This window comes from Stegostoma tigrinum, unplaced genomic scaffold (assembly GCF_030684315.1).
Source record: "Stegostoma tigrinum isolate sSteTig4 unplaced genomic scaffold, sSteTig4.hap1 scaffold_666, whole genome shotgun sequence".
Lineage (NCBI taxonomy): Eukaryota > Metazoa > Chordata > Chondrichthyes > Orectolobiformes > Stegostomatidae > Stegostoma > Stegostoma tigrinum.
Genome location: NW_026728607.1, coordinates 2091 through 29089, shown reverse-complemented (window position 1 = coordinate 29089; position 26999 = coordinate 2091). Strand labels below are relative to the sequence as shown.

The 26999-nt window shown below is 46.6% G+C and overlaps 1 protein-coding gene across 1 annotated transcript; it reads left to right on the top strand.

The window, feature by feature from the left end:
* Window positions 1–19051: 19051 nt before the first annotated feature.
* On the top strand, window positions 19052–26488 carry syngr1a (synaptogyrin 1a; the record flags this gene model as incomplete). Its single annotated transcript, XM_059644289.1, is given in 3 exon segments — window positions 19052–19298; window positions 21108–21256; window positions 24993–26488. Coding segments are annotated over 3 exon segments (612 nt in total), but the record flags the coding sequence as incomplete, so codon positions are not given.
* Window positions 26489–26999: the final 511 nt, after the last annotated feature.

Here is a 26999-nt window from a genome sequence, read left to right as displayed (position 1 = left end):
GGGGAGCGACGGGGAAGGGGGGGGGAAGGGGAGCGACGGGGAAGGGGGGGGGAAGGGGAGCGACGGGGGGGGAGGGGAAGGGGAGCGACGGGGGGGGGAAGGGGAGCGACGGGGGGGGTGAGGGGGGGGAAGGGACGAGGGGGGGAAGGGGAGCGACGGGGGGGGAAGGGGAGCGACGGGGGGGAGAAAGGGGAGCGACGGGGGGGGGAAAGGGGAGCGACGGGCGGGGGGAAGGGGAGCGACGGGCGGGGGGAAGGGGAGCGACGGGCGGGGGGAAGGGGAGCGACGGGGGGGAAGGGCGGGGAAGGGGAGCGACGGGGGGGGGGAAGGGGAGCGACGGGGGGGGAAGGGGAGCGACGGGGGGGGGAAGGGGAGCGACGGGGGGGGAAGAGGGGGGGAAGGGAGCGACGGGGGGGGGAAGAGGGGGGTGAAGGGGAGCGACGGGGGGGGGAAGAGGGGGGGGAAGGGGAGCGACGGGGGGGGAAAGGGGAGGGGAGGAAGGGGAGCGACGGGGGGGAGGGAAGGGAGCGACGGGGTGGGGGAAGGGGGGGAAGGGGAGCGACGGGGGTGGGGAAGGGGGGGGAAGGGGAGCGACGGGGGGGAGGAAGGGAGCGACGGGGGGGAAGGGGGGGGAAGGGGAGCGACGGGGGTGGGGAAGTGGGGGGAAGGGGAGCGACGGGGGGGGGAAGGGGAGCGACGGGGGGGGGAAGGGGGGGGGAAGGGGAGCGACGGGGGGAAGGGGAGCGACGGGGGGGGGAAGGGGGGGGAAGGGGAGCGACGGGGGGGGAAGGGGGGGGGAAGGGGAGCGACGGGGGGGGAAGGGGGGGGAAGGGGAGGGGGGGGAGGGGGGGAAGGGGGGGGGGAAGGGGAGCGACGGGGGGGGAAGGGGGGGGGAAGGGGAGGGGGGGCGGGGGGGGGGAAGGGGAGGGGAAGGGGAGCGACCGGGGGGGGGAGAAGGGGAGCGACGGGGGGGGAAAGTGGGGGGGGAAGGGGAGCGACGGGGGGGAAAGTGGGGGGGGAAGGGGAGCGACGGGGGGGGGAAAGGGGGGGGAAGGGGAGCGACGGGGGGGGAAGGTGGGGGGAAGGGGAGCGACGGGGGGGGAAGGTGGGGTGGAAGGGAGCGACGGGGGGGAAGGTGGAGGTAAGGGGAGCGACGGGGGGGGAAGGTGGGGGGGAAGGGGAGCGACGGGGGGGGAAGGTGGGGGGGAAGGGGAGCGACGGGGGGAAGGGGGGGGAAGGGGAGCGACGGGGGGGGAAGGGGGGGGAAGGGGAGCGACGGAAGGAGGGAGGGTTAAATCAGAGAATGGGATGGACAGGGATAAATAGGGGAGGGAGAAAGAAATGGGGTATATCATTGAGGGAGAAGAGTAGGTCATGGAGGGGCTAAAATCAGGTCATGGAGGGAGTAAATAAGGTTCTGGGGCAAAGGACGGGGTCAGTCAAGTTTTTGAGGAGGCAAAGTCTCTATTGAGTGAGAGAGGGGCACGAATCAGATTCAAGGGGAGACAGATTAAATTGGGTTATACCGGCAGAGAGGAAATAAATCACTTTCTGGGGCGAGGAGAGGAGTTAATAAGGTTATCGAGAGGGGGTAAATAATTGAGGGGAGAGGGGTGTATGTCTGAAGGAAAAAGGCTAAATCATGTCATTGAGGAAGGGATATTAAATCGGGTAATGGAGGGTATGTTACTCATATTTTAGGGCAGATTGAGTACACGTTATTGGGGGAAGGAGAGGTGGTAAATCATGGAGGAGGAGAAAGAGCGAATCAGGTTCTGGGGTCGGGAGAGGGGTTAATCATTGAGGGGGTGAATGGAATAAATCAGGTTCTGACGGAAGGGGTAAATCAGGTTATCAAAAGAGAGGGGGTAAATTGTTATTGGGGGAAAGAAGGTATCTCAGTGTCTAAATGAGGGGGAGGGGTAAATGCGATTATCGGGGAGAGAAGGATAAATGAAGGCTTTTTTGGGTTGAGTAAGGAGTAAAGGGGGAAGTAGAGAAAACAGTGTTAAGGTCAAGCCTGTGGGGAAATGGGGTTAAATCAGCTTTGGTGGAAGTTCAAGAAAAGGAGTTTGGAAGAGGAGCAAATAAATCTAATTTGGGGGAGAAAGCGGGTTAAGCCAGTTTTGGGGAGAAAGTAAGGACCTTGGGGAGGTGAAAGGAAGAGGGGGAAATGGTTAATGGCACAACATCGTGGGCTGAAGGGCCTGTTCTGTGCTGTACTGTTCTATGTTCTATGTTATTGGATTGGGAACACTCCTGACAATGAGCATTGTCAACTCGCAGTCAAGCAAGATAAGGTACCCTTTTGACAGGGAGCTTTTCAAAACATCCTAGCTAGTTGGTGTCTCATGTTAATTAAGAATCATTGCACACCCTGTGTGACTGTCCTAATGGATTTTAGGAACATTTTGAATAATTAACATAGGTTCATGGACCTTGTCGATGAGATTCGTATTGCTGATCCTGAGTGCTGTATAGAGGATGTGTTTCTGGTTAAAAGCTAGAGTCACCCTTTCAGGACCTTCTGAGATTTCTACAATATTAATGATGTTAGGCAGTATTTAGAAACCACCTCGGAAGTAAGCATTAAATGGGGTTAGCTCGGGCAAGTCTGCCTCTGATCTGCTTTTGGTGTTGCTGTGGCTGTTTGTTGGTAGCAGGTAGCACAAAAATCAACATTTTGTTTAATTTTTTTTAAAAAAGTACTACGTTACAAAACCTTTTAGGCCTGAGCGCAATGTCAAATTATTATTTAAAATAAATGAGATTGTGAAGTATATCTCTCCTGCTTGGCCTATCTCGTGCTTTTTCACTGCAGCCCTGTGCATTTTTTCCATTTAAGTAATCATTCACTAGCCCTCTTGAATGCCTCATTTGAACCTGCCTCCATCGCACTTCCAGCTTGTGCATTTCCAGACCCTAACCAGTCACTGTGTGAGTAAGTATTTTCTCACCTCACGTTTGCTTCTTTTGCAAAACACTTTAAATCTGTGCCCCCCCCCCCCGTTTTCATTCTTTTAAGGGGCTCAGTTTTCTGTCAATGTACTCTGTTCAAACTCCCTCATGATTTTGAAAACTTCTATCAATTCCCCCTTCATCATATTTTCCTCCATGGAAAACAGTCCCAACTTCATAAATCTATGCTCATAACTGAAGTTTCTTTTCCTGGATGCATCGTTGCAATGGCTCCTGCATGCTCTCCAATGCACTCACATCCTCCTTCTATTGTGGCACTCAACTATACGCAGTACTCCAGCTGAGGTCTAACCAGTGTCCTATATAAGTTCAGCATAACCTCCCTGCTCTTGTACTGTGTGCTCCTGCTAATGAAGGCTAGAATAATGGATGGCTTTCTGAAGTGTTTTGTTTTCTGCTTGCTCATATTGCTTGTAACTACTTGATGCACGGATACTCTGGTCTCTGAGCTCCTGCACAACCTTTTGAATAATACTGCTTATTTTTTATTTTTTCCCCATCTTTGTACTAATGTGTCACCTCACACTTTGCTGTATTGAATTTCATATGCCACCTATCTGCTTACTCCACCAACTTGTCTATGTCCTTTTTAAGGTTTACACCATCTTCCTCCTAGTTTACATTTTTTCCAAGAATTATGTTGACATCAAACTTCGGAACAACGTCTTCCCTGCTGTTATCAGACTTATGAATGGATCACTTATGTTGGAGTTCATTTTTCTTTGCACTTTCTCTGTAGCTGTAATACTACATTATGCATTCTGTTCTATTACCCTGATGTACCTATTTAAGGTATGAGTTTGTCTGATTAGCACACAAAGCAATACTTTTCACTGTATCTTGGCACATGTGACAGTAATAAATCAAATCAAATTTTGAAATTGTCTCCCACACATTGAGATCCAGATATTAACATATATTAGGAAAAGCAAGGATTCCAATCCTGTCCCCTGGGGAAGTCCATTCTAAACCATCCTCGGGCCAGAATGATGCCTATTTACCGTCACTTTTTTTTATCCCTAACCCTCAGCTGATTTTATACCCACATTGTGCTTATCCTGGTTAATTTCATGACCTCTCATTTTACTCACATGTCTGTTGAGTGGCACTGTAATGCACTGTATTGACTACCTTTTGCAAGTTCATGTGTGCTGCATCAATGGTCTTTGCCTCATAAACCCTCTCTACTGCCTCCAGCAAGTTAGTTAGGCACAACTTCTGCTTAACAAATCCTTGCCTTCTCCATTTGGTTGTTCACAAGCCATGGTCACCCATGAGTTGGCAGGGGTATTATAGCTGCTTGCAGGTTTTGAGGACCCCCCCCAAAACATTTCTGCTGTTTACTTGGGAGTCTCTTGCTACGCTCAAGTTCCTAGTTGACCAGTTGTTTAGGGAGTTTGGTGTCAGGTATGACGTATTGCACAAACAGGGCTGATTTGGAATGATTAGTGTCTCAATGCAGGGCATTTGACTTGGGAGAGGATCACTTTTCTTGCCACGGGGTTTGAAGGATCTTGCATTGTTGGTGGTACTGCGATTTATTTTTTGAGGCGCTTAAAGTTCTTTACACCCCTGCAGGGCCACTGTTCACAAAAAGTGTTCAGCATCCTTGTGCTCTTGCTTGGGTCATGATTAGTTTCTCTTCCCTAGTGTAGAAAGATCACTAACAGGAGTGTGGATGAGAATGCCTTATGGTCTCTGGTCAGCAGGGCTGACTGTAGGATAGTGGGTGTACAAGGATGGTGTTTTTAGTGGGGGACACAGCAGTGAACTGTGACAGGAATAGAGTATCATCAATGAGAGCACACGGTTAAGGAGCTCTGAATGAAATTGTGCAGTTTGTGTCTACGTTTGGTGGAAAGGAGGTTGTTTATGTGGAGTTTTGTTGTGTTAACAATTTCTGTACTCTGCATCATTGCCCACCAGAGATTACAAGATAAAGGATCGCATGACCACAATTTGAAGAAGAGCAGATAAGTTCTGCCCAGTGTCCTGGGCCATATTCCTCACTTTTAAAAAGTTAAAATCTGGGCATGTAAAGTGCACAAATTGCCACATTTCCCACATTCTAGCGAAGACCACATTGCAGTTGGGAAACTGTGACTTTGTGGTACAGTCACTGGGTTTGTAACTGCAGAGCCCTAGGCTAATATTCAGGGAATATAGGTTCAAATTCTCCCAATCCGTGGCAGATAGCAGTGTTTTAAGTCAAATTAAAATCTGATCTGATAACCTATAACAGAAGCAGAAATTGCTAGAGAAGCTTGGGAGGTCTTGCATTATCTGTGGAGAGGAAAACAGTAACATGTTGAGTCTAGTGACCCTTCTTCAGAACCCCATCAGGTTACTGACAGACCTGCTGAATTTCTCCAGCAATTTCTGCTTTCGGTCTTTTAGCATCTACAATTCTTTAGTAATAAACGTTTATCTTGTTCAGTCAGAAATCTAGAAAGGAAGTCTACTTCCCTTAGCCAGTCGGGCATACGTGTGACTCCAGACACACAGCAATGTGCTTAACTCTTAACTGCCCTCTGAAATGGCCTACAGGTTGCTCAGATTACAGTCAATTAGCGATGAGCAATAAGTGCCAGTAATGTCCACATCCCCCATAAAGAAAATAAAAAAGACTTAGTACCTCGTTAACTATAAATACTTCGGTGCATCCTGAGTTGAAACTTTAAACAAACCCATGTTTGAAGTAGCTCAAAGTAGCCTCCTGGCAGGCACAGTAAAGTGTTTTCTAACAGTTCAGTTACCTCCACACTTGGCTGAATTTTAGAGAACTAAAACACTTTTTGTGAAACCATTCCTAGTCTCTTTAATTTAGGCAGGATTTTAGCTTGAATGGGACATTCTGAGACAGTGCCACCAAATGAGAAGTTGTGAAAGTGATACTATTCCAGGCACAAATGTATGACTTCAGTCTGTGAAAACCAAAATGTCCATAAGTGTACTTAATGACTGTTGTTCTAGCATGGAGAATTTTATTTTTGGTGCTGAGGGGTGGTGGGCTGTGACTGGCTGCAGAGTTGCAATTATGCCAGAACTGGCTATTAAAGGAAGGTTGAGGACTGTCCCCCATTTCTGCAGCGCCTTTGAGAAACTCAGAACATCCCAAAGCCCTATACAGACAAATAATTACTACTGAAGCTCAGTCACCATTTTATCACAGGAAATGAGGCAAGGAATTTGTGTACAGTAAGGTCCCACAAACAACAAAAATGCAAATGAACAGATAATTTGATTTTAGTCATGTTGATTGAGGCTAAATATTGACCAGGAACAACAAGGGAGAATTCTTCTGTTCTTTTTCAGAAAAGCAGTCCCTTTATATTCCCCTGAGAGAACAGAGGCAGGTCTTGGATAAATGTCTCAGCAGGTATGAGGAGAAGTATGTGATTTCCACTTTGTATTGCAGGCATGTATGTACTCTTCAAAAATGATGGTATTGGCACATCATAGGAGAAATTGCATTTGCATTGCTAAGTGTTAGTGCATGAGATGCAATCGTACAACGTACATAGAACATTACAGCACAGTACAGGCCCTTCCGCCCTCGATGTTGTGCCGACCTGTCATACCAATCCGAAGCCTAACCTACACTATTCCATGTACGTCCATATGCTTGTCCAATGATGACTTAAATGTACTTAAAGTTGGCGAAGCTACTACCGTTGCAGGCAAAGAGTTCCATTCCCTTACTACTCTCTGAGTAAAGAAACTACCTCTGACATCTGTCCTATATCTTTCACCCCTCAATTTAAAGCTATGCCCCCTCGTGCTCGCCGTCACCATCCTAGGAAAAAGGCTCTCCCTATCCACCCTATCTAACCCTCTGATTATTTTATATGTCTCAGTGTAATGTGACTTGTCTATTTAAATCACATTCAGCTCCCAGTCATGGACCTGTTACAACCCATACCTTGCCATAATGTTAAACAGGCTAAAATAATCTTTGGATGTAAGTTGAGTTTGTAAGCAGAAGGTCAGCAACAACTTTGGATGTTATTGTCTGGTTTGATTGCCCAGAGTGATAAAGATCAACTTTATTTGTTGCATTTGAAATCATAATCTGTGATGTAAAGTGTATGATTTCTATATATTTTAATATCATGTATTTCAGATTTTTGGATTTTGAATTAGTTGTACGTGGGTTTTGAAGGTGCACAAAGTGTGTGTTTAATGATTAACTGGTATGTATTTCTGTAGCCATGGTGATTTTGTTTTAATAAAAAATATGGAGAGAATTGGATTTTGTTTACATTAGGTGAGTTTTGTGAATGTACTGAGTCAATAGTTGTGCATTGAGTTTCATTTTAGAAGGTCAGAGACTGATTATTTTTGTCTTATGGGAGACACCCAGAGCTGGATTTCAGTTTGCAGAAGTATGAGTTCAATGTTTAAAACAGTTGCTCCTCAAGAAGGGAGATAATTTAGAACTGTGAAAGAATAGTTTACCTCATTATAAGGAGTTTAGTTTGAAATTTCAGGCCAGAAGTGTTTGGTTAAAACCATGAAGGGGTTATTCAAAGCTAAGAAAGTCTAAACGCTGAAAATTTAAGAGGCCATCAGATTCTCAAGACTGCAACTGAAGCCACAGTTAAATTAAGCCAGAGAGATGTGACGGTGAAGGAAGCTTTCCCTGGTATGAATAATTTAAACGAGTCATGTTGTGATTAATGGGATTGTATTTTATTTTTGGTTTTGAAAACTTGTTGTTATATGTGAATAATTTAATTTCTGTTTATCCTTTCCTTCCTTTGTGTGATAAGCCTCTGCAGTTTGCATCTAATCTAACATGCAGCACTGCAATGTTTGTTTCAGTAAAGGCTACCTTGTGAAGACCAAAATCTCGCTCAAGTCAGATTACAGTTTGAGATTTGATTGTCCAATAATGGCACTAGCTGGGGACGTAACAGATGATAAAATACAAAAGGAGGCCTTTTGGTAAATTGTACTGTGCCTATCCTTTGAGAAAGCATTAGAGTTTCACAGTTATCTCATAGCTCCCCGCCCTTATAATAAACCTACAAGCAGTTACTTCTACAAATATTTATCCGGTTCCCTCTTGAAAGTTCCAGTAGTATCAATTTCTCCCTGCCTTTCAGGCAGTATGTTTCAGATAACAATACCTTGCTGTGAAAAGTTCATTCCTCTCACCTCTGAGTAACAAAGAACAGCCATAATGCAGATTGAAACTGAAGGAGTGTTTTCCTGAACCTCAGTTCAGTGTGGGATGATCGGAGACACTTGAGATCTGGATGTGTTTTGCAGTTAAACATTTGATCCATAGTATTGATGTTTATTGTGTTTAATTCAAGAAACATGTCTCAGTCCAAAGGCTGAAGTGCAGTGTAAATTATATCACAAAATCCATATATAGACTAAGTAATCAGGTTAAAAGCATATAACAATCATGTAATTACCAACATAGGTAAACAAATTTAGTTGGAAGTGGGCAAGTGGTAGGTGGGATATTAAAAGAAGGGTAACGTTGAATGAAATTTACAAATCAATGCATCATTCCTACATGGTAGATGCTGAAGCCCATACAACTTTCATTGATCAAGACAGGGTTGTTCTTTCATCTGGGAACGTGTTAAGCATGGTCTGATTCTCGAGAGCTCCCATTGTAAGAAGGAAAACCTTGCTACTGTATTAATGTCAGGCAAATATTACCATGACTTAGTTGAGAGGAGAAAGGGACTTTTGTCTTTTTACATCCAATTTAATCAGCTAGGTGAACAGTCTATTCTCTGTTCAAAGGGAGAGATTGACATTGTGAGAGACCTTTCTTATAGTGAGATTTCAGAGAAGGGAGAGATGGGGATCAGGGAGGACAGGTTTGGGGACAGTCTGTTGCCTACATCACTGGAGCTGTTGTTGACTGTTCCCTTCCAATCAGATGCTTGGAGGACTAGCTTCCTCAATAAAGCATACCTACTGGGGAGAGAGAAGCAGAGAGAAAAATGAGATTCAGTTGGAGGGAATGCCATTTGCAGACCACCATCCAGACTCATTCATTTAGAGAAGATTTACTTGAAAAATTGTAGCTTTTTCCAGAGTGCTCAATCTTAAGTCCGCTTCATTCTTGAGGGTTTAACTGGATGTGGGCTATATCTCCATTATCTTGAGTTCCACAGTGCCATGATTAGGAGTTGGACAGGCCCTGAATTTACAGCAGCCATAATGTATCAATATATTATATGTGGGAAGGCATGGACCTAACTGGTGATTTTCTATTTATTCATGGGATGTGGGCGCAGCCAGCATTTATTGACCATCCCTAATTGCCCTTGACAAGGTTGTGGTGAGCTGTTTCCTTGAACTGCTACAGTCCATTTGGTGTTGGTACACCCATAGTCTTGTTGGGAGGAGTTCCAGAATTGTGACCCCGTGACAGCCAAAGAACGCTGATATGTTTCCAAGTCAGGACAGGAGTGGCTTGGATGGGTTTTTGCAGTTGGTGGTGTTTCACATAGCTGCTGCCCTTATATTTATGGTACTGGCCTTGTGTTTGAAAAGAGCTGTTAGAGAAGCCTTGGTGAATTTCTACAGTCCATCTTGGAGATGGTTTGCATTGCTGCTATTGAGAGTCAGTGGTGAATGGAGTAAATTGGATCTGGTACCAAACAAGGAAGCTGCTTTGTCCTGGATGTTGTCGGAGCTGCACCCATCCAGGCAAGTGAGGAGTATTCCATCACTCTCCTGACTTGTGCCCTGTAGGTAGTGGACAGGTTTTGGAGTCAGGAAGTGAGTTACTCATTGCAAGATTCCTGGCCTCTGACCTGATCTTGAAGCCACGGGAATTAGTTGGCTAGTCCAGGTTAGTTTCTGGTCAAAGGTAGCCCCCAGGATGTTGATACTGGGAGAATTCAAGGATGGTAATGCCATGCGGTGATTGTTAGATTTTCTGCGGTTGCGATGATAATTTCCTGGAATTTATGTGGAATGAGTGTTACTTACCACTTGTCAGCCCAAGCCTGGATATTGTCCAGGTATTGCTGTGCTTGGACAGGGATTGCTTCAGTATCTCAGGGTTTGCAAATCTGGCTGAAAATTGGGCAGTCAAAGAAACAGAAGATCGGAGCAGGAGGAGGCCATTCGGCTCTTCAAACTTGCTTCGCCATTCATCATGATCATGGCTGATAGGTCAACTCAGTAACCTAATCCTGCTTTCTCCATGTAACCTTTGATCCCATTCAGCTCAAGTGCTATATCTAGCCACCTCTTGAATGCATTCAATGTTTTGGCACCAACTGCTTCCTGTGGTAATGTATTCCGCAGGCTCACCACTCTTTGGGTGAAGAAGTGTCTCCTCACTTCTGTCTAAATGGTCTATCCTGTATCCTCAGACTGTGACCCCTGGTTCTGGACAAAGCTACCATCAGGAACATTCTCCCTACCTCTACCCTGTCTAGTCCTGTTAGAATTTTATACTCTCTATGAGATCTCCCCTCATCCTTCTGAACTCCAGCAAAAACAGTCTTAACTAGTCAATCTCTCCTCATATGTCAGACCCGCCATCTCTGGAATTAACCTAGTACTCCTGCACTTGCTGCACTCCCCCGAGAGCAAGAGCATCCTTCCTCAGGAAAGGAGACCAAAACTGCACCCAATATTCTAGGTATGGCCTTGTCAAGGCCCTGTACAACTGTAACTATACATCCCTCCTCCTGTACTCAAACCTTCTCGCAATGAAGACCAACATACCATGTGTCTTCTTTATCACCAGCTGCACCTGCATGCTTACCTTCTGACTGGTGTACAAGGACACCCAAGTCCCACTGCACACTCCCCTCTCCCAATTTACAGCCATTCAGTTGGTAATTTGCCTTCTTGTTTTTTATTCTAAAGTGAATAACCTCACATTTATCCAAATTATACTGCCATTGATTTGCCCGCTCACCCAAACTGACTAGACCATGCTGAAAGATCTCTACATCCTTGCCACAGTTCACCCTCCCACAAACTTGGTATCATTGAACATCCCCCCTTCTGTTCTTGTGATGGAGGTAAACTGAAGATGGTTGCGCCTAGGACACTACCCTGAGGAATTCCTGGAGCTGGGATGGTTGTCATGCACCTTTGTGCTGGGTATGTCTCCAACAGAGAACTTTAACCCAATTCCCAATAGCAAGAACTGCAGATGCTGGAGTCAGAGTCAATTTAGTGTGGAGTTGGGGGAACACAGCAAGTCAGGCAGCATCAGTGGAGCAGGAGAGTTGATATTTCAGGTTTACATCCTTCATTAGGACTGGGGAGGGGGAAAGGAGCTGGGAAAGAAATAGGGGGAGGAGAGGTGGGGACTGGGGGAAGGTAGGTGGCTGTATGTAGTGGGGTAGTGGAGATTAGTCAGTGGAATGAGTGGAGCAGACAGGTGGCACAGAAGATGGATAGGCTGTGTCAGGTCAAGGAGGTGGGGATGAGAGGGAGAGCTAGACATGGGATCAGTCTGGGGGTGGGGAGATTTTGAAACTGGTGAATCCTATGTTGAGGCCATCAGGCTGTGGGCTTCAGAGATAAAAAACGTTGTGGTGTTCCTCCAATTTCACCTTCCGGTTACCAACCGTTTTAAATGCCCCCCTCCCCCATCTCCCTGGCAACACGCCCATCCTGGGCCTCCTCCAGTGTCACAAACCACACGCAAACAGTGAGCAGGTTATTGTTAAGAAATGCTATTTGTTAGCACTTTGGATATTGCCTACCATCAGTTTACTAATGATGCAGAGTAGATTGATTAAGCAGCGTGGGCCAGGTTAGGTTTGTCCTACATTTTGTGTCCAGGACATTCCTGGCCATAGACAAGTACATGAGCTGGAAATATCACTGGCCACAGTAACTTGAAATCTGCGTTTCAGAGCTTGAAAGGTGGCTGTGGTCCCTATGGTATATTTTCGAGGCTGGTTGTTGCGTGGATAGTAGATGCAGAGAGGTACTCGTACTGCAGCTAAAGCGCCTGGAAGCAGAAAGGGAATGAACTACTACCAGGCAGATAGTGCCGGAGTCCCTTGAGGTCCCGTTGGCACATCAGTTTTCTGTTTTGGAAGCTGGCGAGGGTTTTGATGCCTCAAGGCAGTGCAGTCAGAGCCACATTTGTGGCATCACATGTACTTTGCTGTGTAGGGAGGAAAAGAAAGGAGGAACAGTAGTGATGGTGGATGAACTTATCTTTCTGTGGTCATTGACATGAGTCCAGGAATGCATGTTACCTCTGTGGTGCCATGGTCAAGAATCTCACAGAGCAACTGCATGACATTCTTCTGGAGGAGGGTGAAGAGCCAGATGTCATGGTCTGCTGTGGCACCGATGGCTTTGTTGGTAGGGTGATGGGGTTCTGCAATCAGAATTTAAGGAGTTGAGTTGCAAATTAGCATGCAGAACCTCAGTGTAGTAATCTCCAGGTTATTCCCAGTGACCAATGCAAATAAGCACAGAAATAGGAGGATAAGGCAGATGAATGTATGACTGAAAAATAGTGCAGAAGGGGAAGGCTTCAGATTTTTGGGACATTGGGACTAGTTCCGGAGATGGATTGGATAGCTGTGCAGAGCTGGAACTAAGCCCTTTATGTGATGTTTTACTAGTACTGATGGGAGGATTTTAAACTAACTGGCAGGGAGCAGGAATAAAGAGAATATTAGAGGACGCTGAGGTGCACAGAATACTTAGAGCCAGTTAGTGCTAGTGTTGAGACTAAGGAGTGAGTAGGTGAAGGTGTACATGGACTTTCCGAAGGTATTTGATACTGTCATACAATAGACTTGAGGAAAGTAATAACTGATGGAATAAAAGGAATAGGAGCAATGTGAATACCAAATTGGCTGAGTGATAGGAAATGGAGAGTAATTGTTAATGGACACTTTTCAGGCTGGAGGAAGATTCGTAGTAGAGTTCCTGAAGGGTCAGCATGTGCGCCCTTGTATCTTCTGATATACATTAATGATCTGAATCTTGGTGTCTGCGGATAATTTCACAGTTTGTGAATGATATGAAACTTGAAAGAATTGTAAGTTGTGAGAAGACGACAAAACTTCCAAAGGACTTTTACAGGTTGATGGAGTGGGCAGCTGAGTGGCATATGTTTAGTGCAAAGGAGAGTGAGGTGATGCACTTTAGCAGGAAGAATACTGAAAAACAATGTAAACTAGAGTTTGCAGTGTTTAAGGGAGATACCTGGGTAGATATTGCACAGATTGTTAAAAGTTGGCAAGACACGTGGAAAGAGCAGTTAAGAATGTATTTAGTGTCTTGGGATTCATTGATGGGGCATAGACTACAAGAGTACAGAGGTGATGCTGAACTGATATAAGACACTTGTTGGACCTAAGTTGGAATATTGGGTACAGCTTTGGGTGCAAATGCATTAGAGAGGGTGCAGAAGCGATTGGGAGAAATGATTCCCAAGATATGAAACATCAGTTATGAGGATTATTTGAAGAGGTTGAGTATGATCTCCTTGGAAAGAAAAAGGCCAAGGGGTGATCTGATAGAAGCTTTCAAAATTATGATGGGTCTGGGTAGAGTAAATAGTGAGAAACTGCTCAGGCTTGTATAAAGGATTGAGAATGAGAGAGCTTGTGTTTTGAAAAATAAACAAATCTGATTTAGGGCAAAAAAGGCATCTTTCCTCAGTGAGTGGTTCAGGTCTGGAATGTGTTGCCTAGAAGTGCATATGGAAAAGGCAGGTAAATGCATCAAGTCATCATGCTGGTTGGAGAGAGAGTGCACAACCAGTGGGCTGAACAGTCAATTTCTGCATCAGAATGATTCCATGATTTTTGTGCTCTGATCCACAATTCACTAAATCCCCCTCGCCAAGGAGTCTGAGGTCAGAGTGGCCGTAGCACTGTGCTGTTTTTCCTGCATGTTAATGTAACCTGAAGATGAGAGAAGCTCCAACCTTCTTTCCATCACACAGATGAACAGGAATCTGCCATTCTTACCACTTAACATTGGTATTTCTTGCCAAGATTGACACGTTATGGATGCACCTTTCTTGTTGTTAAGCCCTCAAAGATACAGACACTCTCCACTGCACCGCCAGATGACTTGCGTTATACGTAATTCCCCTTCACAGATCTCATTCCTTGTAGCTTCCCAACCTTGACATCTCTGATTAACAAGGAATGGAGCAGGAGAAGTGAGGAAACAAAAAAAAGCTGAGCTTGTCAGGGATGGAGAAACAGTGCTGAAGGAAGATTACTGACTGTAAAAGGGGACAAGATTGCAGAACCAGTAATTGAGAGCAAGTCTTGTGTGAGTGAGTACAACGATGTCTTACTGCAGTGGGCAGGCTAGGCTTCTGGAAAGGTGCCTTTAGTATGACACATTCGAATTCTGTCAGATGCCTAGCCTCTTCAAATCTATCAGCTATGCACCTTTCAGCACCACTTCCTGCTTGCGTGAATGGCCTGCTCCTGACTTTACTATGTGAATATGAGCTACAGAAACAATGCACTAGAGCATAAATGTATTAATTCATGAACAAACTATGCTGATATCCTATTGGATCTGGCCTTAAATCCTCCAGTTGTGGTTTTGGAGATGCAGTGCAGCAACTTGCATTTATGTAGTGCCAAAGCACCTCACAGGTACGTTAATTTAAAAGAAATTGATAGTAATCTGCCCTGGATTTTAGAGCAACAGACTGTAGTTTGGGTCAAAGTGCTACGTTTTAAGGGGGTATTTTAAAGGCTGAATTTTAGGGAGCGCAGACTGGCACTTGGGACCCAAGCAGCTGAAGGCACATCTGTCTGTGGATGGAGTGAAGGAAATTGGGAGTACTCAGGAGGTGGAGCTATGCAGATAATGATGGAGTGTTCTGGGGCTGAAAGGGGTAAGAGCTGAGCAAGACAATGAATGAAGAGTGAATTGAATTTGAAAATTGAGGCATGCTACTGTAGGCCCAAAAGCATGAGGTGGTGCACAGCACCTTCAGCTAGTGAAATGTGTTTGACTTGTGCCACTGTTTTATAGAGAAATGTGGCAAGCTCTTTGAGTACAGCAAGAGCCCACAAACTCAAGTGATAGGCGAGCAGATGGTGTGGTGATGTTTTGTGCCTGTTCTTCTCCCTGCCCTTGGATAACATCCCGATTGGCCATTTGATGCTCTTCCAAATCCTTAAATTTTCACAGTTGCTGGGTAACTCCTTTTACATCTTGTGATATGGGTGTCTCTGGCAAAGCTGATTATTTTTTGCCCGTTCTCCTGATTTATCCTTGTGTAATGTTGAGGACTATCTTGAGCACTATAGAACAGACAAATAGGAAGGAAACTCCAAGGGTGGAGGGCAGTTTCTCCATTTCAGTGGTCGTTCCCTCCTGCTAGTGCCCTTGGAAAAACTAGATGCCAGAGGTCACTGATCTTTGGGAGCATGTCATGTAATAGTATTCAGTATTTTACTGTAAAAGCTTCATTCTTATTTTTCAATCTTAACTGAAGACTTACGGCAAGAATATTGCTGTATCATGGTCACAGTTTCTGAAATAATCCTCTTTTCACTTGCCTTCACCCTGCTACTCGCAGTTACACTGTGGCAAATTGCTGGCTCTTTCATCTTGGCTCCAGTGGGGCCTATGGAGAACAAAGTCTCCACACAGTTCAGTAAATTAACATCAGTATTTTTAAGTTCCCTGAGGACCACATGGACTCGTGATCTCATCCCTCCAGATCGCGTAGATGAAGAGCCAGCATTGAGACCTCTCCTGTGCTGCTTCTCATGTGACAAGCCCATTGTTCATTGTGTTGGCGCTTGGTGTTTTTCAGTCTCAACTGTAGAATCTACAGCACAAAGTCCAAACTAAAACTTCCACAGCAATCCTGAGGAAGAGCCTGCATGGATGGCAGAGTTGTCTTTCTGAAGAACTCTTAAACCAGGATCCTGTCTGTGCTCCTTACTGGGCGTGAGAGGCCCCATAGCCTTTAATTGAAGAGGGGTTTTGTTCTGATGTCCCGTTTCCAATATCTATCCCTCAACTAGTGTCATTAAAATAGAGCATTGTAACATTTATCAAACTGCGCAAGCAGTAATTTGCCATGTTTCTTGCATTGTAGCAACTCCACCTCAGTGCCGATAAAGTGCTTTGAAATGTTCTGAGGTTGTGAAATATGCTTTCTATTTTCATTTCAGCAACTCTGTATTTTTAGTTAAGAAATGCAGTCAGTCTTTGGAAACTTTACTGCACCCTGGGAATCAGAACTAATTACTGTCTTCAAATCAAACTGAGTTAGTGGCAGGAGGGCAGTTGGAATTTTCCAGCTCAGAAACAGGCCCTTTGGCCCATCTGCTCTATGCTGCAGTTTATTGAACTCCTCCCACTCCCATCTCTTACAGTCCTGTTTCTGTTTCTTTATTCATTTACTTCTACTTACTTAGCTTTCCATTAAAACAATTAATCCTCCTCAACCCACAAAGATTTCTGTGCTCTCTAATTCAGATCCTCAGTGGCCCTGCTACATTCGATCGTGATTGCTGATGGATATTAAACAATTCACTGGAGGAACAGCCTCCACAAATAACCCCATCCTCAGTGATGGACGAGCCCAGCACATCCGTGCAAGAAATACAGCTGAAGTATTTGCAATAATCTATAGCCAGAAGTGCCAAGTAGGTGATGCATCTTTTTCACACAGAGAGTGGTGTGTTTTTAGAACGAACTGCCAGGGGAAGTGGTAAAGATATAGGTACAGTCACAACATTTAAAGCACATTTGGACATGTTAATGGATAGGAAAGGAGTAGAGAAATGGGCCAAATGCAGGTGCGTGGGACTAGTTCAGGTAAAGAAACCTTGTCGGCATGAACAAGTTGGACTGAAGGGCCTGTTTCTGTGCTGTATGACTGTATGTCTCCAGAGGTCCTCAGCATCTCAGACCCCAGTCTTCAGCCAATTTGATTTGCTCCATGTTGTTATACTTCGTGGGGTCGTGCTCTGGAAGTCAAGGCTTGGTACTCTTAGAGACACCACAAACGTTAAAGATTGTTAAAAAGTGGGCAGAATTCCCCAATTCTTTTATACTCAGGTTGACAGAATGTGTGGACCAAGTTTCTGTACTCAGCAGCTACTTATATTTTATGAACAGTAATTATTAACTGCAGGTTGACAACTTTGCAATAACAGTAATGAAGACTTGTGCTCCAGAAATCGCAGAGCCCCTAGATCAGCTGTTTCAATACAGCACAACACTGGATTCTGTGCAATAATGTAGATAGTTGTCCATGTATGTCCTGTACATCAAAAACAGGACAATTCCAACCTGGCCGATTACCACTCCATTCTACTCTTGATCACCAGTCAAGTAGAGGAAGGTGTCATTAACAGTGCTATCATGCAGCGCCTGCTCTGTGATGCATGGTTTGAGTCCACCAGGACCACTTGGCTCCAGTTGAGCAGCCTTGGTTGAGAAGAAGTCCAGTGATGAGGTGAGAGTGACTACCCTTGACATCAAGACCACATCTGACTGATTTTGGCATTGAGGAGCCCTAGCAAAACTGGAGTCAGTGGGAATCGGAATGGGAGAACTCTCTGCTGTTTGGAATCATAGCTGGAGAAAAGGAAGAAGATTGTGATTGTTGGAGAGTTATTGGATGTCAATCATCACTGCTGCAGGACATCTCTGTAGGACCTCCTCAGTAGTATCCTAGGCCTAGCCATCTTCAGCTGCTTCACCAATGCATTTCCTCCAGCACAAGGTCAAAAATAGGAATGTTCACTGTACAATGTTCAGCATCATTCACAACTCCTCAGATACTAAAGCAGTCTGCGCCTAAATGTGGCAAGACCTGGACAATATCCAGAATTGGGCAGAGAGCTGGCAAGTAACATTCACGCCTCACAAACATTTACTCCTTCCACTATCAGTGCTTAGAAGCAGCAGTGTGTACCATCAAAGAGATGCGGTGCGGAAATTAATAAAGGGGCCTAAGACGACAAACCCCCAAATGCATAACCGCTGCCACCCGGAAAGACAAAGATGGCAGAATGATGGGAACACCATCATCAGTAATAACACGGTATGGAGCTGGAGGAACACAGCAGGCCAAGCGGCATCAGAGGAGCAGGAAGGCTGACTTGTCAGGCCTAGACCCTCCTTCAGAAAAATAATGAAGGGTCTAGGCCCAAAACGTCAGCCTTCCTGCTCCTCTGATGCCGCTCGGCCTGCTGTGTTCCTCCAGCTCTGCACCGTGTTATCTCAGATTCTCCAGCGTCGGCAGTTCCTACTATCTCTAACCATCACCTGTAAGTTCACTTCCGAGCCACTTATGTTCCTGACTTGGAAATATATTGCCATTCCTTGATTTTTTTTTTTAACGTGAAAATTGTAACTCCCTCTCCAGCAATGCTGTGATGAGCCGGCACCACATGGACTGCAGTGGTTCAATGTGGCAGCTCGCCACAGCTTTGTTAAGAGGAGTTAGGTGTGGGCAATAAATGTTGATCCAGGCCAGAAGCCATGAATGAATAAAAACACAAGAAATTTTACAACAAAAAATGGTTAATGTCCTACTTACACTACCCCCTTCTTGAGAATGCGTGCAGCTGTGGGGGGGCCGCCTTCTGTGCTGCACAGGGATCCTTTGCTGCTCAGGCTTCAGGATAGCTGTTGACCCTCCCCCTCCCCACCTTCCCTCCCCCATCACTCAACCTCTACCTCGCAATCTCTCTCGCTCTTGCTCCCCACGCCCTCCACACTTACACATACTCTTTCTCTATTGTGCTCTCTGTCTCTCTATCTCCCTTGCTCTCTCTCTGGGGTTAGGCAGTCAAGCACCAAACTGGATAGCTGGTCTATGAGGTTGCCATGGCAGCACTCCCAGGAGTTTCTTGTGCAATCTTGCATTGGAGTGGATTTTGTTAAAGCAGCATTCGCTCGTGTCGCTCTGAGTTAATTAATAAACTGGTCAACAAGTTTGGATGAATGATTATGTGAGGTTATGTTACTTCTTTAGGGTAATTTAAGCCTGCAACAACACCAATTTAGCTTGAGATTTAAGGGCCTAACTTGGCCTAGAATAGGCTGAACTGGAAAATCTGCCTGGAACTTACCTTCCATTTTCTCTCCCATTCTGTGTCTATAGCTCTTTTCGATTGTTGTTTTCGGATCAATTATCAACGAAGGTTATATGAACCGACCCACGGAGGTGGAACAGCACTGCATCTTCAACCGGAATCCCAACGCCTGTAACTATGGCATCACCATTGGCGTGCTGGCCTTTCTTGGGTGTATGGCCTTCCTTGCCCTCGATGCTTATTTTCCGCAGATCAGCAGCGTGAAGGATCGGAAAAAGGTGGTTCTGGGGGATATTGGATTTTCAGGTCAGTGTTTGTCTCTCAGGCTACAGTAGAATTCATGCATATCAACCCATGAAATAGGAAGGAAAGGAGACCATTTGGTCTCTTGAGCCTGCAGCACTGTTCGATAAAATCATGGTTGCTCTAGTTCTTTTGAGTTCCACATTCCCATCCACACAAATGACCTTACATTCTTGTTAGGCAGGGAATCGATCAACCTCTGCCTTAAAAGTATATAATGGCCAGTGTTGCACCTCACTGGGATAGAGCCCTGTAAATCCCTCTCGCACTCGAGTGTACCAAAACACACAGGTATATATTTGAAACTCTATCTTCTGTTCTCCCACTGATTCTCGCTGTCCTGTAGCTGTCCCTCACTTTCTGTAACGTACAGTGACACATGCATTCACTCATTCGTTCTTACACTCACACTATCACACTGAAATATATACTAAAACTCACTCACTCGCACGCAGACATGTAAACTCTGTCTCACATATACGCCGACAGACATACATTGGTTTATGAAACTTCTATCTCTTTCTCACACACTCTCTCTATCACGTGCACAGACGTGTATAGATATGTTCACAACAACAAAAGAAAAATATTGGTGTTTTGTATGAGGGTTGGGGAACAAAGCTGGGGAAGCTATTCAATGGGCACAGCCGACGTGGTTCACTGAGTTGATCCTTTTGCTTGCTATGATTTTCTTATCTTTAATCTCTGTCCCCAGGTTTTTTTTCCGTTCACTTGGAGGCCCAGGCAATTGATGCACTCGCTGCAAACTTCCTTGTTACTGGTTAAAAACCACAGCTCACAGCAACTGGTGAGGGCAAATAAACTAGCTTTCTTCAAACTTCAGGTATTTTACTGAAGATGAAGATACCGCATCTGCCCCTTACAGCAGCCCGAAGGCTCCTGCTACAGTTGTTCATATCCACAAGCTGTTCAGCTACCCAGGGGCCAATCAGGTAGTTGTCAGCTGGATGGCCTTTGACATCCACAACTAGTTACAATTCTACAAACCAATCAGGAACCTGTTGCCATCCAAATCTCATTTTGTGCACAGCCCTGGTACCAGCCTGTCAACACAGCCTCCCGCACTGCTTTAAAAAAGGCAGCCTTGTAAACACAACTTACAATCAATTTCAGAACCATACTCTTTAAATGTACAAAAATACCTTCCTTAATCCTTGGTTTCAAAACAGCCATCTCTTTCAATTCACAATATTAAAAAATGGAACTTTTTTAAAAAAAAAATTGGTATTTACACCAAAGGCAGAACTCCTAGAGGGATTGCAGAAGTTTAATTCAATAACTGTTAGCTGTGACTCAGAATGTAGCACTCTGCCTCTTTATCCCTCGGTTGTCTTGTCGTTCTCTCCTGTACCACGCTCATTCTGGTCTGCACACACCCTCTCATGCTCTCACCTTTTTACGTGCCCTTTTCTGTTGCATGTCTCTTGCTAAATCTCTCGTCATGCTGCCCCCCTCTGTAGCTTGTGGACTCTGTTACTCTCACCCAGTGCAGCACTCGCTCCCTCTGTTGTACTTACTCTCTCTCTCTCTCTCTCTTTCTTTCTCCCCCTCTCTCTTCATTTGATCACCCTGACACTACCCCCTCCCAAAATCATACTACAGCTGCCCACATGAACAGCAGTCTCACACATACTGTCTGTCTGTCCCCACCTTCCCCCTTCTATTCCATGTGCAGTGCTGAACTGACAGAGATGCTTGGTTGATGCTCGGGATTATTAATGCCTCAGGACACACCTCTCCCTGATTATAGAGTTACAGTTTTATTTTTAATTGTTCATTCTATCCCAACAGCGTTTTGGTCCTTCCTGTGGTTTGTGGGATTCTGCTTCCTCACCAACCAATGGCAAGTAACAGATCTGGAAAAGGACGACCCATTAAAGGAAGGAGCCGATGCTGCTCGAGCTGCCATCACTTTCTCCTTCTTCTCAATCTTCACCTGGGTAAGTTGCTGGCACATTTCACTCTAGATCCCCTTCATCCTGGACAGCTTCAGCAGAGTGGATTTAACACTGATTCCTTCACTCATCCCTCCTCCACAATGATAGGGGCAGCAGTGGCAAGGTGCCCCACAGGGATCCTGGTTCAGCCCCAGCCTCTGAGGACCGTCTGTGTGGAGTTTGCATATGCTCCCCGTTTGGGTGTGGCTTTCCTCCAGGTATTTCGGTTTCCTTCCATAGTTCAAACATGTGCAGGTTAGGATGGATTGACCTTGCTAAATTGCTCCCTGTGTCCAGGGATGTGTAGGCTGGGTGGGTTAGCCATGGTAAAAACCCCATGTGGGTTTAAAGGGATGGGCTTGGTCCAGGTGGAATGCTCTTAAGAGGGCCACTATGGACCCGATGGGTTGAATGGCCTCTTGAGCAATTATGTGGTCCTTCATCTGAGGTCAAATCCAGATAGTAGAGGGTTGACCATCTTCTCTTGTCCATTGAACTTCAAGGCTTGGCCTAGCATTTGGGCCCTATACATTTGCTTACCATATGGAAAAGGCCCACTGCAGAAAGCTGACACCCCTCGCTCTGTGCTTCAAGGGGAATCATAGAAAATTTACAGCACAGAAAGAGGCCATTCAGCCAGTCATGTGTACTGGCTGAGTAAAGCAGCTGCCTATTCTAATCCTGTTTTCCAGCACCTGATCCATAACCTTGCAGGTTACAGCATTTCAGGTACATCATTAAGTTCAATAACTAGCATTCTGAAATGGCAGCAAGTTGGAACCCAAATTAAAAGCTGGCATTCTAGCACTTGGGTCTGAATTATTCAACTGCGCATCAAGAAATCAACATAGTAAACCATCTCCTATTCAATGTGGGAGTGGTGTAAGGAGCTTGACTCTATCTAACCCTGTATGGTCCCTGTCCTGGGAGTATTTGAGGGGGTGAATGTAGAGAAAGCTTCACTGAGTTTAACAGAGTAGAGGGCGCTTTACCCCATATCTAATGCCATGCTATCCATATCACGGGAGTGTTTGAGGGTAACAGCGTAAAGGAAGATTTGCCATGTCTTCCAGATTATTGAGTCTTGTACCCCATTCATTTCTAATGTGGTGTGGAGAACTGAGCAGAAAGCTACCATCTCTGACAGCTTACGATTTTTCACCTCCTGTGTTAATGCTCGTGCGACAGGGCACATAGCCTGTGTATGAAACTGACCATTTCTGATCCTCAGTTCCTCCTGTGTGTTTTACCCAGTTCCTGCACCTTCCTTTTGCAGGGTTATTTGGTTCTCTTTGCCATGGATCGATTAAAGGGCATCACGTTCACTGAGGAATACAGTAAATTGTTCCCACCACAGCCAACCCCTTCTCTTGCTTAACTACAGTGTCCTGCTCAGCTTCCAAACACTCAGACTCCAAAGCACAGCGATTTGATCACTGTGAGCTGCTAGACTATCCCTGCTTGCTTGAGTGGCTTTCTCTCCTGCTGCTGTAACTCTCGATTGTGGTGACTAATCTGATTTTTGAGGGGGAAAGTGCATTTGATTTTATTGCCTGTTGGGATAAGCAGGTGTAGCTTTGAGAGTTACCCACACCCCTTTCCCTACTCCTTCCTCCCCGTTTCTTTGGCGGTTTGGTGATTGAGAATCAGGATGTTTTTTATGTCAAAGAATCTCAGGAACGCTAGACTTGGCTCGTATTCAAATCCCCCAGACTCGCCCCTCTCTTGTCTACCTTGAGCTCCAAAATGTTGCTATGCCTCTGCCTGACCGTTGTTGACTCTCTTGCCCTGTCATCTTGCTTGTATTAATTCATCTAATTTTGCAAGTTGTGGTCCTAAGATTGGATGAATCTGTTTATCTTCATCACTGTCTGCTTCGGGTATTTACACTTGCTGCAAATAAGCATCACTTGAGCTTGGAGGATGCTTTTCAGCAGCATCAATCCAACAGAATTATAGGATTTTCCACTCTCTGTAGCCCAGCAATTGGGCCACTCTCATTTGTAGTCCCTGAAGTTGCATATGTTTTAGAATTGATTTGAAGCCTGACAAAGGTTCATTCTGCTACAAAAATAGAAAGTGCTGGAGAAACTCAGTGTGTCCAAAAGCAACAAAAACAGAAATAGCTGGAAAAGCTCAGCAGGTCTGACAGCGTCTGTGGGGAGAGAAACAGAATCAACATTTCGGGTCAATCACTGCTTCAGCTGGAAGCTGTGCCTGGGGCCTTGGATAGAGAAGAGGGAGGAAGTAAATGGGCTGGTTACACCTTCTCCAGTTGCATTGGAAGGTGTCATGGTGGGGAGGCAGTGTTGGGAATAGAGGAGGAGTGGACCAGGGTGTCTCAGAGGGGAATGGTCCCAGCAGAATGTTGGCATGAGAGGGGAGGGGAAGGGGAATGTGTATCTGGTGGTGGCATCCCACTGGAGATGGTGGAAATGGCAGCATGTGCTCCTTTGGATGTGAAAGCAACGCGTGCCCACCTACCACCTCGCAATTTAAGGCCTGTGCTATGTCTATAAAAATGACCCCAAGGTTCCAGTCGTCTGCCGCTTCAACTCTCAGCCATGTGCCTTGGCCAACATTTCTGTCCTTGGTCTACTATCGTGCTTCAGTCAGGCTCAATGCACACTGCAGGAACAACACCTCAACTTTTGCTTAGGGACCTTACAGCCTTCAGGACTGAACTTTGAGTTTGACAACTTCAGATTGTGAGCACCGTCCTCCATGATCATTACCCACAATTCCCCTCCCCTGCTGTCATTGGTGGAACTGACAGCTTTTCAGAGAAGGCTGGCATTTACACCAAAGGGTCACAGGACTCAAAATGTTAACTTTTTCTCTCTCCACAGATAATGCCTGACCTGCTGAGATTCTCCTTTATTTTTGTTCCAGATTTCCAGTATCTGCAGTTCTTTTGTTTTATTAGAGTTTCTAGCAGCTAGGTTAATCTCCTCAGCTGAGTTAGTGTGGACAGGAGGCCTATCATTGATACATATCTGCAGATGCAAAACAATTAACTGCTTGGATTTGCCGCACTGCTCATATTACAGACCTTTAAAACTGCCTCCTAATGTGTTAACCACAGATCTCATAACGTGCTACGCTTTCTGAAGGTCATTAACATTCTGCAAGTTAACACCACTAACTGCAGTGTCCTTTTATTGTTCTATCTTTCACTGTCTGTTCTACCACTGGTTCCCATTCCCTGTCACTCCCTCCTCCCTGCCTCTCAACTCCTTCGGTCTCTGCCCATGGTCCCCGTCTCTCTCTCTGGGGCTCCCTCGCGCGCGCCCTCTCTGGGGCTCCCTCGCGCGCGCCCTCTCTGGGGCTCCCTCGCGCGCGCCCTCTCTGGGGCTCCCTCGCGCGCGCCCTCTCTGGGGCTCCCTCGCGCGCGCCCTCTCTGGGGCTCCCTCGCGCGCGCCCTCTCTGGGGCTCCCTCGCGCGCGCCCTCTCTGGGGCTCCCTCGCGCGCGCCCTCTCTGGGGCTCCCTCGCGCGCGCCCTCTCTGGGGCTCCCTCGCGCGCGCCCTCTCTGGGGCTCCCTCGCGCGCGCCCTCTCTGGGGCTCCCTCGCGCGCGCCCTCTCTGGGGCTCCCTCGCGCGCGCCCTCTCTGGGGCTCCCTCGCGCGCGCGCGCCCTCTCTCGCTCTGGGACTCTCTCGCTCTCTGATTCTGTCTGCCTCTCTCCTCACTGCTCTTGTCCCTGCCCCCTCCCCCTCTTGCTCCCTCGTCTCTGTTTAAAGGCTGCTCAGGCTTTCCTGGGATACCAGCGGTACCGCCTGGGAGCCGACTCTGCTCTTTTCTCACAGGAGTACACGGACCCAAGCCAGGATAGCTCTGCTCCTTATGGCCCATACCTCTCTGGTGATGAGATGGAAGCCCCAGGCTCTTACCAGCAGCCACTCTCAACAGGAGCCTACACTAGCAGCTCAGAGGGATACCAGACGCAGGATTACTGAGCGAAGCAACAGCCAGGAGGGAGTGAAACCAGAACGATAATTCCTCCCTCTCACACAACCTATACACATTTTACTGGGCAACCCTTGGTTTAAATGAGAGAAAGCTGTGACACTCCACAAGTGTGTATCATCACTGGGTCAGGGTTTCATATCCTTGAGTTTGATTCACATGTTGTAACTCCTGCAGGTGCTTAAGGTAAATATAAAATACTCCCACATTTATCTGGTCTGTTCTGTAAGACATGACCACTTGAGTGCAGATAATTTTTGATGGAATGATATATATATGTGTATATATTTATTTTAATTAAAGGTTTATTTATTGATTCTGGAATACAAGTCAGTAGCTGGAAACTTGCCCACTCCCCTGATGTGCCCACCCATGCCATCTCCTCTCTGCAAATTCGCTGTCCTTCCTCCCAGCTCCCTGTGCACAGATAGGATCGGAATGGGACGACAGGAGGTTGATCTGCTGGTGCTGGGGAATGAGGACTGGAGCGAGTGTGCTGGGACCCAGCTTTCACTGGCACTGAGGTGTGGTACAGGGAATTGTTCAGGATGCTGCTTCAACCGGTGTTCCCCAGGGGCATGGGGCATTGTAGGGGACAGAGTCGGATATGAAGGAAAGCTATTCTCATTTACTGAAAAGCACAAAATAACAAGCTAAGCAATTTTTTTTTGCGGGGGAGGGCGCAGGTTGAGGGGTGAAAAGCGCAGAGATTCCTGTCCACGTAAGAAGCCCTTGCAGATGATCAGAGATAGCATGCTCCCTGGTCCAGTTATTTTAAACAGGGTGAAGGGGTTGGGAAAGGGGTTACAGTGGTGTAGGTGCGGGAAGGTGAGAATGAATGAATGTGTGCTCAACTTGATCTGTAGCGTGAGATTTCAGTAGTGAGGGATAGTTCACCTCTGTTATGGCGCTGGGACCTGTGTGTGTGTGTGTGTGTGTGTGTGTGTGTGTGTGTAACTTCCCTTTTGACTAGTTCCGTTCCCCCACCATGGTCCATCGCGGTCGGTCGCGCTCTCTCTCTCCCCATCTCTCTCTCTCTCTCTCTCCCCATCTCTCTCCCTCTCACTCTCCCCATCTCTCTCTCTCTCACTCCCCATCTTTCTCTCTCTCCCACTCCCCATCTCACATTCACTCCCCACCTCTCTCTCTCTCACTCACCATCTCTCTCCCACTCCCCATCTCTCTCCCACTCCCCATCTCTCTCCCACTCCCCATCTCTCTCCCACTCCCCATCTCTCTCCCACTCCCCATCTCTCTCCCACTCCCCATCTCTCTCTCCCACTCCCCATCTCTCTCTCCCACTCCCCATCTCTCTCTCCCACTCCCCATCTCTCTCTCCCACTCCCCATCTCTCTCTCCCACTCCCCATCTCTCTCTCCCACTCCCCATCTCTCTCTCCCACTCCCCATCTCTCTCTCCCACTCCCCATCTCTCTCTCTCACTCCCCATCTCTCTCTCTCACTCCCCATCTCTCTCTCTCACTCCCCATCTCTCTCTCTCACTCCCCATCTCTCTCTCTCACTCCCCATCTCTCTCTCTCACTCCCCATCTCTCTCTCTCACTCCCCATCCCTCTCTCTCACTCCCCATCCCTCTCTCTCACTCCCCATCCCTCTCTCTCACTCCCCATCCCTCTCTCTCACTCCCCATCCCTCTCTCTCACTCCCCATCCCTCTCTCTCACTCCCCATCCCTCTCTCTCACTCCCCATCCCTCTCTCTCACTCCCCATCCCTCTCTCTCACTCCCCATCTCTCTCTCTCACTCCCCATCTCTCTCTCTCA